An 18,611-nucleotide genomic window follows, 5' to 3' on the forward strand; every position below is an offset into this window, starting at 1 on the left:
CCATATTTTCTGGGGCCCAAACTCTTCCTGATCCTGCTGCAGACGAAGACTAAATATGCAATGACTGCTTGGTCATCCGTGGCTCACTCTGTCTGTTTGTCTGTCTGTCAGCTGTTCTGTGTGTCTGTGTTTGTTTTCCTGTCTGTTAGCCAACATGAACACACGTGAGTCCTGCCAGCAGCAGAATTATAACAGGAAGCAATCACTTCAGGAGCAAAATGGCTATTGAGAGGCATCAGTCATGTTCATGGCCAGAGCAGCAAGGATGTTGCACAGCATGATGCTGAAGGTTTTCTCCAAGACGTCCTTTTCTCACCTGATCCGTCTAAAGGCTTTTATATTTCCTCCAGCTGTCACATTTGTAAATTTGATGCTTTATTATGACTTTCTTTTTGCTGCGTTCTTCTGCATCATGTTGTGTCATCAACTTACAGTTCAATTTCCCTCTGCTTATTTAAAAAAAATGAAAATCCAGAGTGGATTTTGTGTTTGTGTCATGCTGATTTCAGAGTGAACTTCACATTTTTCATCATCCAAATAAACCATATAATTTCCCTGCCGGTCTGGTTTAATATCTCGTATTATTGTGAAAGTGATGACCTGACCTGGATGCCTTCAGTGCCACGGTGTTAGCACTCTTCTCTGCCGGTGTGTGCACTTTGGTGGTGCGGTCACATGATCGCTTATGACAGGGGTCGTGAGGGGTCAAGTGGGGTCATGAGTAGTATCCTGACATCCTGCCAGTCTAATCACCTGTTTATTTTTTTAACAACCAAACTCTGATCCACATGGGCTGAAGGAGAGAGAGTGAGACGAAAGAGAAAGTGAGAAAGTGACAGTAAGAGGAAAGGTTGATTAAGGTTCAGCTCCATCATGATTGGTCTCATATAGGGATGTGCAGCTCAAGTTTAGTGGTAGTTTCTGCCAAGTTTGTTTTCAAGTTTACATGTCTCTATTTATTTAACCTACAAATTCTACAAATGTGCGCTGTGCTGTTAAACACTATTCAGATCTGCAGAACTTTATTTAAACTCTGGTGCAGATCCAAAGGTTTCCAAAGGTACCAAATATGTCTAGAATTCAATAAAAAAGTTTGAGTGTATAAAAATGATGCAAATATCTCCTTTTGATGAAATGGTGCATCGACTGAGAAACATGCAGAGAGACGGAGAATTTTTCACTGTGTAAACATAATTTATCTTTAATGAAGAGATGAAATAAGCAGATACATAACATACTGTATAGTATTCAGTTTTAATATATTGTCCAACCTTAAAGCTACTTAGAGTGTAAGCAATACTACATTTATTTTATTTTATTTTATTATTATTTTTTTTATTTTATTTTATTTTTTCTTATTCTTATCTTTAAAAACATTGGAAAATCGGTGTAGACAGTCCGCAAATATATATAAAAAGACTTAAGTATGTACTACAGTAGGGTGGCTTGTTGCTGCCCTCTTTTGGGAAGTACTGGTACTTGCTTTGTTGTGCACTTCACTTGTATTGACCAGCCTTTACCACAAAGTGGAGATAGATCACTGACTGTTGAATGTGTTGAATGTTGACTAAACCCAATTTTGCCATTATGAATAGTGGTAGTTCTTGTTCTTGTTCTTGTTCATTCTCACTTTACCCACTTCATCCCCCATTTTCATCACTCGCCATAACATTTTTACTACTCCATAAGATTTTAAAACTGATTTTTTTAACAATTCACCTCTCAATAACGTTTATAGTTTTTATGTTTATTTTTATTTTTATGTTTTATATGTTCCACTTGGTTGGTTTTATTCCCCCCCCCTCACCTTTGATTTTATTGTGTGTTTTTAGGCTTTTAAGAGTAGGCTACTAAATAAATTATTATTTTTAAGGTTCACAACAACATATCAATTTGGAGAGCAGCAGTCCAATAACACTAAATATTATATATAATATAATACGGGGCAATTCACCCCCAAATTAAAATTATTTTTCTCACTTGTAGTGCTGTTTATCAAACTAGATTGTTTCGTGTGACTGTTGTATATCAGCTATAGCTATGGAACTGGATTTGTTTTCTTTTTTGCAAAAAAAATCTCACAGTTCCTCTAGACAAAGTAGACACATATAAATTAATGAGAACTGCAATAACTGCATTATTAGTGATTTTAGTGTACACAAGATAAATAAAAGCAATACATTAATAATATAACTATTGGCTATTTTGCTCTCAACTTACAAGCACTTGATGTAGAATGTTCGTAGATGCAAATGGAGACATTTGCAATGCCGAAAGACTCACAGAATATTTTCATTTTATTTGAATGTCAATATGATGATATGTGGGATACCCTTCAGCCCCATATTTTTAATCTCACAGTGTTTCTATAAGACTTTGCATGGACAAAGTAAAAAAATTCAAATAGTTACAGTAAATGTGGGCTGTGTAAGCAGCCCACACATATTGTAACACTTAGCGTGTGTGTGTGTGTGTGTGTGTGTGTGTGTGTGTGTGTGTGTGTGTATGTGTTGGCAGTAAAAGGAAGTAAATATTGACCACCACAGAGTCGGTTAGTTACATGTTAATGTGTGTGTAGAATAAATAAATGACAAACATTCAACTTCTTCTCGCTTAAATACAGCCTCATCTTTAAACTCACATCTTCATTAACAATGACACATTCTAAAGAGTGTTTTAGAGGTTGTAAAAATAAGCTTTAAGTGATTGTGTGTGTGCGAATATACTGTAAGGAGTGTGCACCATGTTTGTTTCAAAGTGCTTCAGTTGGCAGGTTTTTCTTTCTGTGAGCAACTTGTTGAATATTTTATCTCGGACAGGTAGAAGGAGGATCAGGTTGCAGTGAGATGACTGACTGCAGGACAGCAGGGCTCCTCCCGCCACCTTACAAATAGCACAGGGATGAGATGATAATGAGATATTTAATAGCACAGGTACATGAGAGGATAATGCTTTATTGTGATCAATGATGCTGCGAGGTGGAAGCTGAGTACTGTCAGCATCACTGACTGAATATGTGCATATTTTTAAGTACTCAAAACTTTTATAGAAATGTGAAAGGGATCTCTCATAGCGCTGACTCTACAGACAATCCTCATACAAGTTTGCAGTTTGTCAGTTTGTGTGTGAGTGTTCTGTTTGCAGTTTATTGTTCTATCCAAAATGTTTAAAGCCTCCATGATGTATGTGCAGTTTTACCCTCGAAGGATACTTTCAAATGCATGAAGTAGAGTAAGGAAGTTTGGTTTGTCTGTGCTCGCCTTAAGCATGATAGTGTGACATCACAACAAGTTTGGAAGATAATCATGGTCAAAATAAGCAACTTACAAATGTGACGTTGAAACTTAAAACCTTCAGTGTCCACTAAGAACAGAGTTTTCAGTGAGACATCTTGTGTGCAGTAGTAAAACTATTAAAATTATCAATATTTGAAATGATTAAATTAACTGGAATTATTTTGCCCATCAGCAGCCACAATCACATTATTCATAACTTCATTTATAATAACTAATCAGTGCAATACGGACTTTCAATAGAAATCATGTGCAATAATTAAATTTGTCCCACTGGATAACAACTCTTATGATCTATTTTTGTTGTTATCATTATATTTGTCCAAACAAATGTACCTTTAGTTGTACCAGCCATTAAAATGAACAAGATATTAGAGAAGACAAGGGTGGTCTAATATTTTTTTCCATGACTGTATGTGTACATATCTGATTCTGAGCTCATAAAAACGATACAAAATGAGCCTGGAGTATCTCAGCAAAGAATCTAATTGTACCTCAATAGAATACAGATGAAATGAAAATATATGTTGCGAGTTTCATCACAAGACTCGACATCTACCTTTCTCAAGACCTTCAGGTGCTGTGAACACGCCCCCTGTTCAGAGCTGGCCCCTCCCACTTCCTGCACACCTGCATATAAGCTCACCTTAGCATCAGCAGCACAGAGCCTCCTGTATTCCTCTGGATCCCTCCTGTCTCTATCTGAAGAAAGAACCTGGTGAGTAGCATTGTTTAATATTAGAAATGATGATTTAAATATGTTTTAACAATTCTATGTTGATGTTTTTTTACTTAAGATTGTAAAGCATTGATCCGAATCAATCAATCAAGCAGAATTTGTAAGAAAAATTGGCTACTACTTTCAAGCAAATTAATCTTATCTTCATGTTCACTTTCATTCAACAGCTGTCAACATGACTATTTGTGAGCTAATGACAAGATATTTCAAAAAGGGGGGAAAAAATGAAATGAGTGAAAGTCCACTTCCTGCTAAACAAAGTGTCTCCTTGTGTCACTGGAATTCACTCAGAATATTTTCCCGATCATTTTCCCAAGCTCTATCTTTCATCTGAACAAGGAGCGCCTGTCTCCTGCTGGGTCCTTTGTAGTGTTGTGGGAACGGTGTTGCAAGGATCAAGTGACAGAGAGACAGAGAGGTTCCCTTGACCGCTAATCTACAGAAACACACACACACACACACACACACACACACACACACACATATGCACACAGACAATGATACACTGTCCTGAACTATGTAATGTGACAGGAAGTAATGTGAACATCTATTTGAATTAGGTTGAAAGAGTGTCTCGTATGAAATATAATATTAAGTATTTAAACAAATTTTTAAGATAGCTGAAAACTGTTTATTTTTGCATACAAACTGTAAACGGAAACATGACTTTCATAATCTTTTAAAACATTTAACCACATCTTCAGTAGTCTAAACTTCTAGGAAAGCTTTTATTTTTCGTAGCCACTATTCACCTCCTCACTTTTTTTCTGCTTTTATGAGTCCTCCATTAGTCTCTTCTTGAATATAAAATGCAGCTTATTATCATAGTAATGGACTGTATGAGAGCATTCTCAGTCCCGTTGAGAGGCTCTCCTTCGCCCCAGGGTTGAGTTGTGCTCATTTACATTTTGATTTTAAAACTGACTTGAGTTGAAGTTGCATTTGAATGGAGCCGAGACGGACAGACTGAAGTGGCTCCGACCGTAAAGTCGGTCATCTCCTCGCTCATTGAAAGACTCCTTTCATCATTTTCAGTGGGGCGTTCAGTGGTCTTGAATATAAGGCCCTACTTGTGTTTAAGCATAGCCAAACGCTAGAATAAAACACATTTGCTTAAGGGCCACAAAAGAGCTTTGCCACAGCCAGATCTCATGTAACATTAGCTTTAAATGGCTGCAATAGGTCAAACAGTCTGACATTTGAAGTTATGCATTTTCCTTATGACCTGTGTAATTTGAACATCTATCCACTCTCTATTCTGAGATGAACCCTCAGCTGCTGTGATGGATGTTACATGTGTGAGTGTGCTCTTTTCTCTCTTCGTGTCTCCGTTTTGTCTTCACAAACATTTTCCCGCCTTGTGTCTCTTCCTCTCAGCCACCCATCATGTCCAACATGTCGGTGAGGAGCTTCTCCCTGGGCCGTCAGCCCTCCTTCTCCAGTCGCTCTCTGATGGACACTAGCCGTGCTCGCTCCCGTGCGTCCGTGTCCTTCGCAGCAGCCAGCCCACTGAGCCGCTCGGCCTCCATCAGCCAGGATCTCAACGGGCCGGGCAGCCTGCAGCTTAACGGCATCCACGGCAACAGCGCCAACGATAAGGAAGCCATGCAGAGTCTCAACACCCGTCTGGCCAACTACCTGGACAAGGTCTGAAACATAGAACAGTAGCAGCTCTGTTAAGCTGTTGGTCCGCAGCCAAATGGTGTTTGTCACCATGAGGACAAGGAAATGATACCGTTAGTACCAAACTGAAACACTTTGATCAGTTTCTTTCTCTTTATCTTCCTCCAGGTGCGTTCACTGGAGCGCTCCAATGCCGACCTGGAGGCGAAAATCAAGCAGGTGATGCTCGACCGCATTCCCAAAGGTCATGACCTTGATTCCATGATGGCCCAAGCCCATGCTGTTGAGCAAGAGGTAGGCAAGAAAACATGCAAGATAGTCAATCAATCAATCAATCAGACTTTATGTGTATAGCACTTTTCATACAAGAGAAATGTAACACAAAGTGCTTCACATAAAAATAATTTAAAAAAACCCAACCCTCCACCCCAACACCCACTTTGTGTTTCTTTGTAGTCATTTTATGTCTCTTTGTAATTATGTTCTTTCACTTTTTGTAGTATTTTTGTGTCTCTCTGTAGTTGTTTCATGCCTCTTTGTGTGTTTTTTGTTTTTGTGTGCTCTTTTTCTTAGTTGTCTCTTTTTAGCCTTTTTGTGTCTCTCTGTAGTCATTCTAAAAAAAATGTTCTGGTCATTTTTGACTCTCCTCTAGGTCAACATGTTTATCTGTTAGTGACATCTTACAGGTTAAGACGCAGGAAGGGCCCGGACAGTTTGGGCCCTGGGCCTTGTTCAGTTACCCATCCATGACAGGCAGGCAGCCATATTGCAAGTTTTATGGAAATGAACAAAGCTCAAGGTTATGAAGACTTTGGTTATTTTACATAGACAAAACATTCATGCAAATGCACACATGTCCGGCGTCTTTTAGCAGGAGCTGCATCAGTTCATCCATTATTTGACCTCCACTTAATCTTTAAGTTTAACAGAGTCTGGGTGAAGTTAATGGTTACTTTTGACTATTTTGACCAAACAGAAAATGTTACAGTTTAATGAAGATTTAAATAAAGGATGTTAATGTCTAACATTGTTTCCTGACTTTACTATTTGTCAGGTGAGGAAGAGGACCTTGGAAAACGCTCGTCTCATGTTAGAGATTGATAATGCTAAACTGGCTGCTGATGACTTCAGAATCAAGTGGGTGACTCATTATCACAGTATGAGGATGAAAAACTGAAACTAGTTTAGTTGTTTTTCGTTTTTTATATGATTATTGAACCCATTAGAGTTAAACTGAGATTGAGAAATGCAAATTCTGATTATTATTATTATTATTATTATTATTATTAATAATAATAATAATAATACTGATAATTAAGGTTACGCTTGATTTACACATATTCACCATCAACTAGTTGCTTGTTAACATGTGTATTAGTAACACATTGGCCCTTTATTAGTCATTATAAATAAACTATTAGGCCATTAACTAAAAAGTTCCCACAATAACCTCCTGAATACTGCTTATTGATAGTAAGTAAACAAGTTATTGTACATCTCAATATGCCTATGTCTATTCTTATCTAACACATCTAAACTAAATAGTGTCAAAAGAATTATAAATGAAGTCTTTCTATCTCGGAATATGTTCCTGGTTCTGAAGTAAGGTCTCAAAATTAATTTACTCTTAGTTTGTTTGAAAACCTCTGAAGTGGAATATTATTAAAGGAGATATTTCATCACTTTATTTTTCTACCACTGAATAGGGTTATTCATTCTGTACATCTCAGTAGACCTCTGTATTTCTCAATGTGTAACCTAGTTGTACAGTTTGTTCATTCAAAGTAAGGCATTACCTTTCTCTTTTTATAAAGACTAATAAAGACAGAATATGCTACTAATATGCATGCTAATAAGCAACTAGTTAATGGTGAATGTGTTGCCCTAATCAATATTATTATTACTGGAAAAACATCATAAGATTTTGGTTTTATTGAGTATTTTGTTTAGTTCATTTTTTGAGGTTTTTTTTTTTCTTAAAATGGATTTAAAGTAATAAAAATAATGAAATAGATATGTTTTTTGTCAAATATAAATGTTTATTTTCTATCTGCGGACATATCAAGTTTTAAAGTTTAGATATAACTTCATGAGGGATATTCACCCACAGTTAAAAACAAGCTAAATTAACATTAAGTATTCTGTTTGTCTGCTTGTTTGTGCTGTTTATCTGGACTTCACCAGGTGGGAGACTGAGCTGGTGATGTGTCAGTCTGTGGAGCGAGACTGTGTTGCTCTGAAAAAGGCCAAGACCGACCACGAGCAGATTATCTCCTCCCTGAGGGGAGATCTGGACAGCCTGAAAGAAGAACTTTACTTCCTCAAGAAAAACCACGAGGAGGTGAGTTCACTTTATCTCTCTGTGCTCGATTCTTATCCATTCTCTTTGGTCTTTTAACACAAAGTTTATCACACTTACTTCTCCATTACTCGACATTTGCCTCATCTCATTTTCATCTTGGCCTTCTCTCTTATTCTCCAGCCTGCCCTCGCAAACAACAAGTTGTTTGGTATCAGGCTGACCCACTTTAGTGGACTCAAGAGGTCTTATTTAGAGTCTCAGCACACGTAAAAAAAAAAATGTGTAGGGAGGGGGATAGAGAGAGAGAGGTGGTCCTCTGGTTACTACAAACAAAAGGAGCAGGTAGATCTGGTTTCCCAAACCTGCTCTTTCTGCCCAATCAGCTGATCCGAGGCGTTCGGGCTACTGTCCTCTGGGGGATGAGAAACTAAGATAAACTTACCCCCTCTCAGTAAGAGAGGGACCCATCTCCTATTTACTGAAACACAATGTGAAAAAACTTCCAATCCATGACCTGCTGCAGATATTGAGAAATAATTTTAGTAAATGAGCGTTATTTTGGCTGTTGTGAATCCTGGAGTACATCATGGCCATGGATCCTTCATGCAAATTACCCACGTATACTTATTTGACATTTACTAGTTTATCTTATTGAACTACAAATGAAGGTTCTGACCCTGTCCTGTTTGAGGAAAGTGGAATGTGGACCGTGTATGCCTCTTTTTCTGCTCCCATACGTAATCTATGTTTGTCTTTATGTTGAAAATGTCGACTTTTCTCTCACTAAAATAAAAAGCAGCATCTCTGGGGGGTCAGCTCTCATGCTTCCCCTTCCCAAGCGAGGACACAATTACTATGCATAAAATAAAATACAGTTGCACATAACTGAACTTTACTGTCAGACAGAGGCTGTTTGTATGTATAGCAAGATGATTAATAGTTGATCACATCACATTAAAACAACTGTGACATGACACAAAGAAACGAGAGTGAAAGAGATCCGAGAACGTGCCTGAATAGAGTTCAGTGTTTGTGTAAGGTGAGCTCTGCCTCATCAACTATTCATGGAGAACATCTAAATTATGAAGATGTCCTCACATCCTCCTGCCACCCGCGGTGTAGGATTCACAAAACTGTTCCTGGTTCCTTATGTCCCCCTCTATGTTCACACATGTGATACAATTTTATTTTTATTTAGAGTTGACACAATGTAACTACTGTGTTCTATTCATTCGAAAGTAAGTATTCACTGCTTCTCCACCCCCTGCAGGAACTGGAGCAGATGAAGTCTCGTATTGCCAGAGATGAGGTGAATGTGGAGGTGGACTCGGCCAGCGGGCCGGAGCTGGGCACCATTCTGTCTGACCTGCGCTCCCAGTACGAGGGGATCGTCAAGAAGAACAAGGACCAAGCAGACCAGTGGTACCGCAAAAAGGTGAAGAGAGAGAGTGGCATTTCGTTCTCATGAAATAAGACTGCAACTACAACTTTTTTTTTTAATGTTTATTGATTAGAATATGATATGTCCAAAAATGAGGAACAATTATTGTTGGAAGTTCTAAGTGATGTCTTCTTTTGTTCAACCAAGAGTCCAACACCCAAAGATATTCACAAAAAGCAGCGAATCCAAATTACTCAATTTTAGGGCTGTCCTTAACTAAAGAAACTCTTCATTCTCCAATTAACATTTAAAAGATTATATCAATTTGTTTATGTAAGCAACAAATCTAAAAAATGTATGGTCTCCACAAAAAATCATGCAAAAGCACCACTTTAAATCTTCCCAAACGGGTGTGCATATGTTTTTGAAAATGTGTCAATCGGCATTTGAAAAAAGCACAAAAAAATGACATATGGACTAAAGAAATCTCAGTCGACAAACACCAAATTGACCAAGTGGTCAGCTAATCCAATAGCAGGGGGCTCTAGTTAAATTATTCATCGACTATCAATCGACTAATCAATTCATCAACAAATCGTTTTATCTCTGCATTAAAATAATCAGTCAGTTATACTTGACAGTATTTTACTACTTTATCAACATTTATGTCAAAGTTAACATTAAAGCTATATGCAGAGAAAAAATAGGCTAAGTGAGACAAAACACACAATCATTAAATTGATCTTGTACAAATCCTTAATTTCATCTGAGTGTGCCTTACTGTGATGTTTTCTTGTCCAGCTGGAGACGGTGCAGAACGAGGTGAAGGAGAGCAACGAGGCTCTGAGAGGAGCTCAGAGCGAGCTGGTGGAGAGGCAGCGCTTCCTGCAGACTCTCGAGGTGGAGCTGGAGAGTCTGCACAAACAGGTGAGCTGCTACACTCGAGGAGGGACGGGACGAGCAAAAATTCAGAAATGCTGAAACCTGACATGGTTGTGTTTTGGTTTGACAATTAATCTTGCAGCAACTCTACAATCAGAGCTGTGCAAACAAAACGTAATGCCCATAAGGCAGTGCAAACACATGATCAAACATAAAATATGGTTATGAGTAACACATGTTGACTTGTGGCATTGTGTGAAAGGTTTAGAAGGGATTTATCAAATGCCAACACGTAAAATCTTTACAGAAGTTCAGATTCAGTCTCAGTTAGGCTAACGTGACGTACGTGTCTGTCAAATATAATTTTGTTTTTCCATCTCATAATCCAGTGTTGACAGTAAACATATTCTCCCACGCTGATAAGTCATGCGAGAACGTAACAGATTTAGTTGCTAAATTGCATGGGGGTGAGTTTCGGTGGTGAGATGGGTAATCGTGTCTGAGCAGCCAGTGTTTGTTTTGAATGCCAAGGCCTTGTCAGCTGACAGGTATTTGTTGATAATGGTTTGGGAAGTAATTTCAGAATCAGGAGACACTGAGGTTTGATTTCTGCTGGCAAACAATCTCTGAAGAAATGTGAGGAGGTTGAAAAGACACAACTTTTAATACCAGCCAACATTACAGAATTATGAATAATTTGGGAACATTTCCCAGGTCATCATTATAGACAACATTAACAGCACACAATAGTAATATTAGACCTAAGTGCCATTATTTTCCCTTTCTCTCCTCAGATCGCAGCACTGGAAGGTAACCTGGGTGAGACGGGTCAGAAATACTCCTCTGAGATGGAGCGGCTGCAGGCCACCCTGAGCCAGATGGAGGACGACCTCTCCCAGCTCAGACTAGACATGCAGCGCACCAAGACCGACTATGAGCAGCTGCTCCGCATCAAGCAGAACCTGGAGATGGAGATCGCCACCTACAGGCGCCTGCTGGAGGGAGAAGAGACGTGAGTTTTCACCACAGACAAAGAAGTGAATGTAGCCTCTGGGTCTGAAAAGTGAAGCCAAAGCGGAAGTGCCTTAAACCTGCATTCTTTGTAATGGCCAGCAGGGGGTGACTCTACTGGTTATGAAACAAAGTCAGGTTGTATCAAAGTCTATGAGGAATTGAAGCTACGTCGCACTTGATTTATTATTTCAATAAACCTTTTCAGTTGTAACATACAACTGCAACAACATAACAGTTGTACATTTGTTTTTGGTTTGCCTTGTAGGAGCTTACGTTGCAGCTTTAGCCAGGAACTAGATGTCAGCAGATTGCCAGTATACAGTCATGGGAAAAAAATATTGGATCACTCTTGTTTTCTTCAGTTTCAGGCTAGATGTCAGCTCTTAAATTTAACTCATATGAGCTATTTTTGTTGTTATCATTATATTTGTCCAAACAAATGTACCTTTAGTTGGACCAGCCATTAAAATGAACAAGAAATTTAAGAAAAAGGGTGGTCTAATCATTTTTTCAATGACTGTAGGTACATTGTGTCCTGGAGCTCTCAGTCAGTTCTAGCTTATCTTACCTTCGTCAAATATGGTTAACCCAAGATGTTAATGGCCAAAATGTCAAATCCGAGGCTTCAAAACCGTAGTCCTCAAACAAATGGGAGATTTAACTGTGGCTATGTTCACTTCTTTTATACAGGTATTCAGTCTCATAAGAGCTGAACAGAAAATCATTACCACTTGCATATCAGTCCATTATAGCCAACAGCCCGCTAGCTTAGCTTAGTATTAGGACTGGAAGCAGGGTGAAACAGCTAGCTTGGCTCATTCTAAAGGTACCAAATCTCCTGTAAAACCACAACTTATCTTCTTACTATAACATGTTAATAAGTCAGCTTTAGAGGTGCTGGTAGGTGGATTTTGTTAGCATTTACTTTTGGTCAGAGCCTTGCTAGCTGTTTGCCCCTGTTTCCAGTCTTTATGCTAAGCTATATATATATATATATTGCTCTTCTCTGGATACTCTTCTCTGGATACAATATATATATATATATATATATATATATATATATATATATATTGCTCTTCTCTGGATACTCTCGAAAGCGAATAAGCGTTTCCTGAAATATCCCTTTAAATGTGTTCATGTAGTTTTCAGTTCAAAGCTACTAACTCTAACATGTGTCCGTTCTTCCCCTCAGAATCAAAGAAGTTCCTCCTCCACCCAAAAGTGAGTGCTTGGTTTCTGATTTTTAGATGATAGACTGGAAAAGCAAAGTCACAACTTGTATGACAGAATAGAATGACTCCCAGCACAATATTATATTATATAATATAACAGTTGCATGGGTGAAGCTCTGGTAATTCATTCATTCTGAATGCACCTTATCACAACCTAAAGGAAACATCAGAGTGACTGACGCTGTAATGATGGCGGAGATAAGTCGAGCAAATGTTTATGTTGTAATTTGACAGCGTCGTAGTACAGCTGACAGACACACACAAATATATTCATTCACACACCCAAGCGCCTCTGGACTAATGACTGTTTTATGAAGCCCAAAACAATGCAAACACTGCCAACAGCTCAGCTGCTGTAGCAACAAAATGTGGTTGTGACAACATTTATCCCTATGTTGTAATTGTGTCTTAATCTGACTGACTCACAGTGCTGGATTAACACACTGTGGGGAGTTTAAGTACTGTTCGACATTAGACTAAACACAGACACGGAATAAAAGGCTCTGACGCCTTTATGAGCCCCTCACTGAATAGTTTAAGCTGTTTTTACAAACCAGGCTCATGATTCAACAAAAATGACAGTGTAAAATAAGATCTCAGTTAAAATTCTCATCCTGCTGCTTTAATGTTTTCTCTTGTCTCCTCTCATATCATCATCACCTCATCATCTCTACCCATCACATTTTTCTCACACATAATTTGATACTAATCTTCTTCCTTTAATTACATTTAATCTCATTGCTCATCTCTTCCACCTCATCTTGCATCATATCTTTTTTTTTTTTTTTTACCGCAGCCTACTTTCTCACCACTGTAAATCTCATATGATTTCATTTAAACTGATCTAATGTTTTTCTAATCTCAATCCAAATCATTCTCCTCCATTTAATCCTTTCCCATCTCATTCCATCTAACCTCATCTCATCTCATCTCTGTCTGTGTAGAAGAGCCTGACGTTCGCACCAGGAAGATTGTAAAGGTGGTGACTCAGACGATGGTCAACGGCAAGGTGGTGGACGAATCCAGCGAGGTGGAGCAGATTGAGGAGACCAAAAAGTAAAAAAAATGAGAGAAAGTGAAGATGGTGGGGGGAAAAAAGAAAAGGAAAGTAGTAGAAAATGACACAGGGATATGCAAAACCAAGAGAAAAAAGGGTGTCAGAATATTACACATGAGCTGCGGAGCATCATTTATTCAACAGAGGAAATATTGTTTTGAATAGGGAATTTTGGGGGCATTGCTCGACTATGAATGTTTTGTATTTTTCAGAGAATTGTTTTCTCACAGTTGACTAATCAGTGACGCCTTGATCAATTTTTTGTTTCTGGAGAAAATGCCACAAACATAAAAGACCAGTCCTGCTGTAGCTATGCATGCTTATAATCATTTAGAATAGAGATGTGTTTGTTTGTTTGTGTGTTTGCTTGAGAGCAACTAAATAACCATCTTCATACTGTTTTACTAAAAAAAAAAAAAATACTGTGTACTTAAGCAAGATATTTATTACTTAGTGTGGAAAAGTTTACTTTAGTAAATGTAATACTTTACAAGAATATCATTTAATTGACTGTTTTTGTGTTTGTACTCTGTACTGTCTAAATAAAGTTTCTTTAATCCATGGCATGCCTACCACTCTATTCTTATGTCACTCAAGATAAACACTATTTGGCTTTTATACTGTGATGTTGCTAGTTGCTTAAAATCTCTTTACAAGACCAAGAGTCTAAAGCCTGTATTTAGGCACAGCAGAACTATGATCTTAATGCTAACATGCTGGTGTTTAGCAGGCATGAAGTCTACTATGAAGTTTAGTGTGTTGACATAATATCTGCTAATTAGCACTAAACACAAAGTACGGGACAAGTTCTGACCTGATGATGGTGTTCCAGGGAAAATCAGAGTGTCAACAAAATTGGTAGGAATGTCAATGGCAAAATGTCATGGTTATCCATCTAATAGTAGTTGTGATACTTCAGTCAGAACCAAAGCGGTGGACTGACCACAAAAAGAGACGGAAACTAAATTAAAAAAAAATAGAAAAAACTTTGTGTTGGACTGACCATCGAACCAATTTTGCCATCCTTACATAATTACCCAAATTCTTAAAAAAACAACAACAATAAAATACAAAATAGCTTTTCAAAGAGAGAGAAAAAATAGGGTTAAACATTGCCTCAGATGAGATTAAACCCACAGAGAACAGATACACACTGCTCATAAAGTTGGAATGAATTTCTTTTTTTTTTTTTACCTCTTTCCATGATATGATTGTGACAATGTGGATAATTCTTGACAGATAAAGTGTATATCTTCTCAAAACTGTATTAATCATCCTCTTCCAAAGTGATTACTGATGCATTTAAATAGGAATAAACAGAGGATTGTGTCTGAAAACAAAATTATTCCAACTTTATTGGCGACTGTGTATAATGCAATGCAATGTATTTATTATCCGAACATTGTTTCTAGTGTAGAATATCTGCTCTGCTAGTCCTCTGTGATCTGCGCGGCTCAGATTTAATATGTTTAGTTTAATATTCTAACAGCTTCTGATGTGTAACACTGTATCATATGCATTTTGAGTTTTACAGCAATCTACATAACTTATGCAAAAGTGCAGGTAAAATAACACACAATTTATTTAATATGTATTTATCTATTTACAGATTTTGTAGGTTTGAGATGTTCAGTCATATCAGTTTTTATGTGTGAAAAGAAAAATCTGTAAACTCTAAGTTTGTAAAATTATATTCACACATATTTCCTATCAGCAAAGAAAACTCTTTGTTTTGTTTTCTCTCAGTGTATCACTGTATTATTGAGATTTTGTATATTATGTATCAAGTAAACTTCCAATGATAAAAGTTTTAAAAAGCACTGCAGTAAGATTTTTAAATTATCTTTTAAATTATATCATTAAATTGTTTTGGGGAAAGGTAAAAGTAGCCACAGTGGGAAAAAAAGAAGAAAGAAGACGATGACAAAAGAAAAGTGAGAGAAAAAGGAGAGAAACATTTAGTTGATAATAAGTTCTGCTGGGAACATGCGGAACCTCCCCACAGCTATTATGAGGGTTGACACACATCTGCTGTCATTGAGGTGAGGTGTGAAGTAACGTCTCTATCAGCCACAACACATACCGGAGCTCTTTTATCAAAGACACTTCTGGTAATGATGAGGCAAATGACTATCATGAGACACAGTAGTAAAATAAGATTATTCAGTGGCAGGCAACATGTTTGTTGAGTCATGTAACTGAGATTTGTGTCTCTGCTTCCAATGTAACACAAATTATCCACACTGACTGGTATTGTTGTCGTCCTTGTGTTTGGTTTTACTACACACAGATTTTTTTTCTTTGCTCTTCCTGAAAGACTCTCTCTGATGATCCCTTAATAAGCACCTACCTGTGCACACAAATCAGCCCTATAATTTAGGGTCATGACCTTTTGGACCAGGGTCACCATGCTCTAAAAATCCTTGAGATCATAAGTCAAACAAAACTAAACTGATGAGAGGAGAAATGTCTCAGTTTCAAGTTGAAAAGATAAGTAAGATTTAATATGTAATGGCAGGACTTGAAAATATCTAAATCCACATTAATGACAGTTAATTATTAGATGGATTTTACACATTGAAATTTTCAGCAGATCCAATATTTTCAAGTTGTTCCTTAATAAAGTTCATCATCCACATTGAAACAAAATAACAGCAAAACGTGTTGCCATTAAACAAGAACTCTGCACAGTTTGTGCTCTACAGGATTTTTGCAAATTTCAAAACTTTTTGTATATATTTTAAAAAGAAATGGTTTTAAAGCTCCACAATGCAAAGTGAAATGGACATTTTTAGAAATAATTGCATTTCAAGAGCTTTTTTTAAAAAACACCCCATTTTGAAAATTAAACCTTAGTCTGGATGTAAGGACTAAATGAATGTGATCACACTATTGAACACTAAACACTATTGACTCCAGCCTCAGGTGATCCTCCTAAGCGCCTTGTTGTCCCTCCACAGACATTACAACAAAGACACCACCCGCTTTGTCAAACCTCCCCCTGGCAGATTCCCAATCGGACGACTCAAAAAGTCATAAAAACACAGACAGAAGTTGAGTAAGTTGAGTCAGCAGGATCACAAACAAAGAGACAGGCGGAGAATAAAGTTAGTGAGAAGAAACTCTCACAGTGTTGCCCTGTGATCATAATAACAGTCATTTAAGTATCAGCAGTATTTATTATTTTAATAACTTGCACATCAGCTGCACCCTTCTAACCATTTCACACCTGATGTGTTCTGTAAAGGTGTTAATTTAACAAGATGACAAAGTCCTCTGGAGCCACTTCAGAACAATTCCCTTCAAGTGGAAAGTATTTATGTAGTGAATGCCAAAATCCACTGAGAAAATATGCTGTTGTTCTGTAGGACTAACAGCATTTAAGACTGTTTAAATTACTTAGCACCCAATGACCTTTTCTTGTTTGTAACAGAAATAAGTCTTGATAGGTGACACTGAATACAAAATCATTAATTTGCATTTGTTAGTATACACTACAGTCATGGAAAAAATATCAGACCACCATTGTTTTCTTCGATATATTGTTTAATTTGTTTGGAAAAATATAATGATAAAAACAAAAATAGCTTATAAGAGTTTAATTTAAGATCTGATATCTAGCAATTTTCCATGGTTTTCTTGATAATGATTTTGGTTACTATCAAGAAAACCAGCTCTCAAATTAAACTCTTATGAGCTATTTTTGTTGGTATCATTATATTTGTCCCAACAAATGTACCTTTTGTTGTACCAGGCATTAAAATGAACAAGAAATTGAAGAAAAAGGGTGGTCTTGTATTTTTTTCAAAACAAAGTGTTTTTTGAGCATTAAAGCATGTAAACATCTTCCAGTAAATACCCCAAATACAAGAATGTACAAGCATTATCTGTCCCCTTTAAATGACAGCAGGTAGAGTACACAGACAGTCCCCTTCTGTCTTTCCTCTGTTTTCTCCCGAGGGAGAGAGAGAGAGAGAGAGAGAGAGAGGGAGAGAGAGAGAGAGAGAGAGAGAGAGAGAGAGAGAGAGAGAATGACGACAGAGGTGAGGCGACAGACAGATCATTGGATTACCCGGTCTGGTAATGTTTTTTTAAAAACAAGCACACCTCCAGATATCCTCAGACGCTGCGTTCAGGAACCATTTAGAAGATCACATCCCATCACAATACTAAAGAAGTTTTAAAGAAGTTCCTCTCTGATGTTTTCTGTTGTTCCTTTATATGTAATGTGAGCAAGAACTTGGTGACATTTTAAAGCTAAAATCTCCTTGGTGAGATCTAATCTCCTCCCCACCCTGAGCCCACAATCACAAACACAATAGCACCAGTTATCTTTCAGTGCCCTACACCCTCAGTCCATGCACCTGTTTATTCTGAGCTATAGCTCCAACATGAAGCCCTGCAGCTCCAAAACAACCACTGAAATGCATCCACCTCCACCAGCTGCCAGTGGTGGAATGTAACTAAGTGCATTTATTCAAGTACTTAAGTACAATTTTGTGGTACTTGTACTTTACTTGAGTATTTCCACAATTGTAACTTTACATTTCTACTTCACAACATTTTAGAGGCAAATGATGTACTTCTTACTCCACTACATTTAGCTGACAGCATTAGTTACTTTTTAAGATATAACATAAAAAATATGATCAATTTAAAGTGATTACGCATGTTTATAAACAAAACCACATAAAAGTATATCAACTAATTAAAATTAGCCCTACAAGGACAACAGTAAGATGCTGCTTACATGAATGCATCAATACAAACGATCTACTTATATATTAAGAACATATGAGTGGGTTCATTCTGCATAACCAGTACCTTTACTTTTGATACTTTAAGTACATTTTGATGGTGATACTTTTGTACTTTTACTTAATTAAGTTCCGAACGCAGGACTTTAACTTGTAGTGGATGAATTTCACAGGATGGTAGTAGTACTTTCACTTAAGTATAGGATCAGAATGCTTCTTCCACCACTGCCAGCTGCATGATACATAAAAAAAATGTTAACAAAAAAATAGAAACAAAGTATAGTGCTTCATTGTTTATCATTACTAAGGTGATCAGCTGTCATTAAAATAA

At 37.3% G+C, this 18,611-nt stretch overlaps 1 protein-coding gene across 1 annotated transcript; it reads left to right on the forward strand.

Annotated features, from left to right (window-relative positions):
- The first annotated feature begins 3,971 nt into the window (after positions 1-3,971).
- si:ch211-243g18.2 (uncharacterized protein LOC559906 homolog) lies at positions 3,972-14,085 on the forward strand. Its single transcript, XM_059358185.1, has 10 exons — positions 3,972-4,011; positions 5,410-5,679; positions 5,824-5,949; positions 6,710-6,792; positions 7,840-7,996; positions 9,228-9,392; positions 10,140-10,265; positions 11,015-11,232; positions 12,427-12,455; positions 13,411-14,085. The coding sequence occupies exons 2-10, from the start codon at positions 5,419-5,421 to the stop codon at positions 13,524-13,526; spliced, it is 1,281 nt and encodes a 426-aa protein (XP_059214168.1). The 5' UTR covers positions 3,972-4,011; positions 5,410-5,418; the 3' UTR covers positions 13,527-14,085.
- Positions 14,086-18,611: the final 4,526 nt, after the last annotated feature.

Source organism: Centropristis striata, chromosome 19 (genome assembly GCF_030273125.1).
Source record: "Centropristis striata isolate RG_2023a ecotype Rhode Island chromosome 19, C.striata_1.0, whole genome shotgun sequence".
Classification (NCBI taxonomy): Eukaryota; Metazoa; Chordata; class Actinopteri; order Perciformes; family Serranidae; genus Centropristis; species Centropristis striata.

Bases quoted from the DNA above. Each gene is read 5' to 3' on its own strand.
- si:ch211-243g18.2 (XM_059358185.1), top strand. From the start codon at position 5,419: ATGTCCAACATGTCGGTGAGGAGCTTCTCCCTGGGCCGTCAGCCCTCC. The intron at 9,393-10,139 runs GTGAAGAGAGAG...TTTCTTGTCCAG, and splicing joins ACCAGTGGTACCGCAAAAAG to CTGGAGACGGTGCAGAACGA. The intron at 11,233-12,426 runs GTGAGTTTTCAC...TCTTCCCCTCAG, and splicing joins CTGCTGGAGGGAGAAGAGAC to AATCAAAGAAGTTCCTCCTC.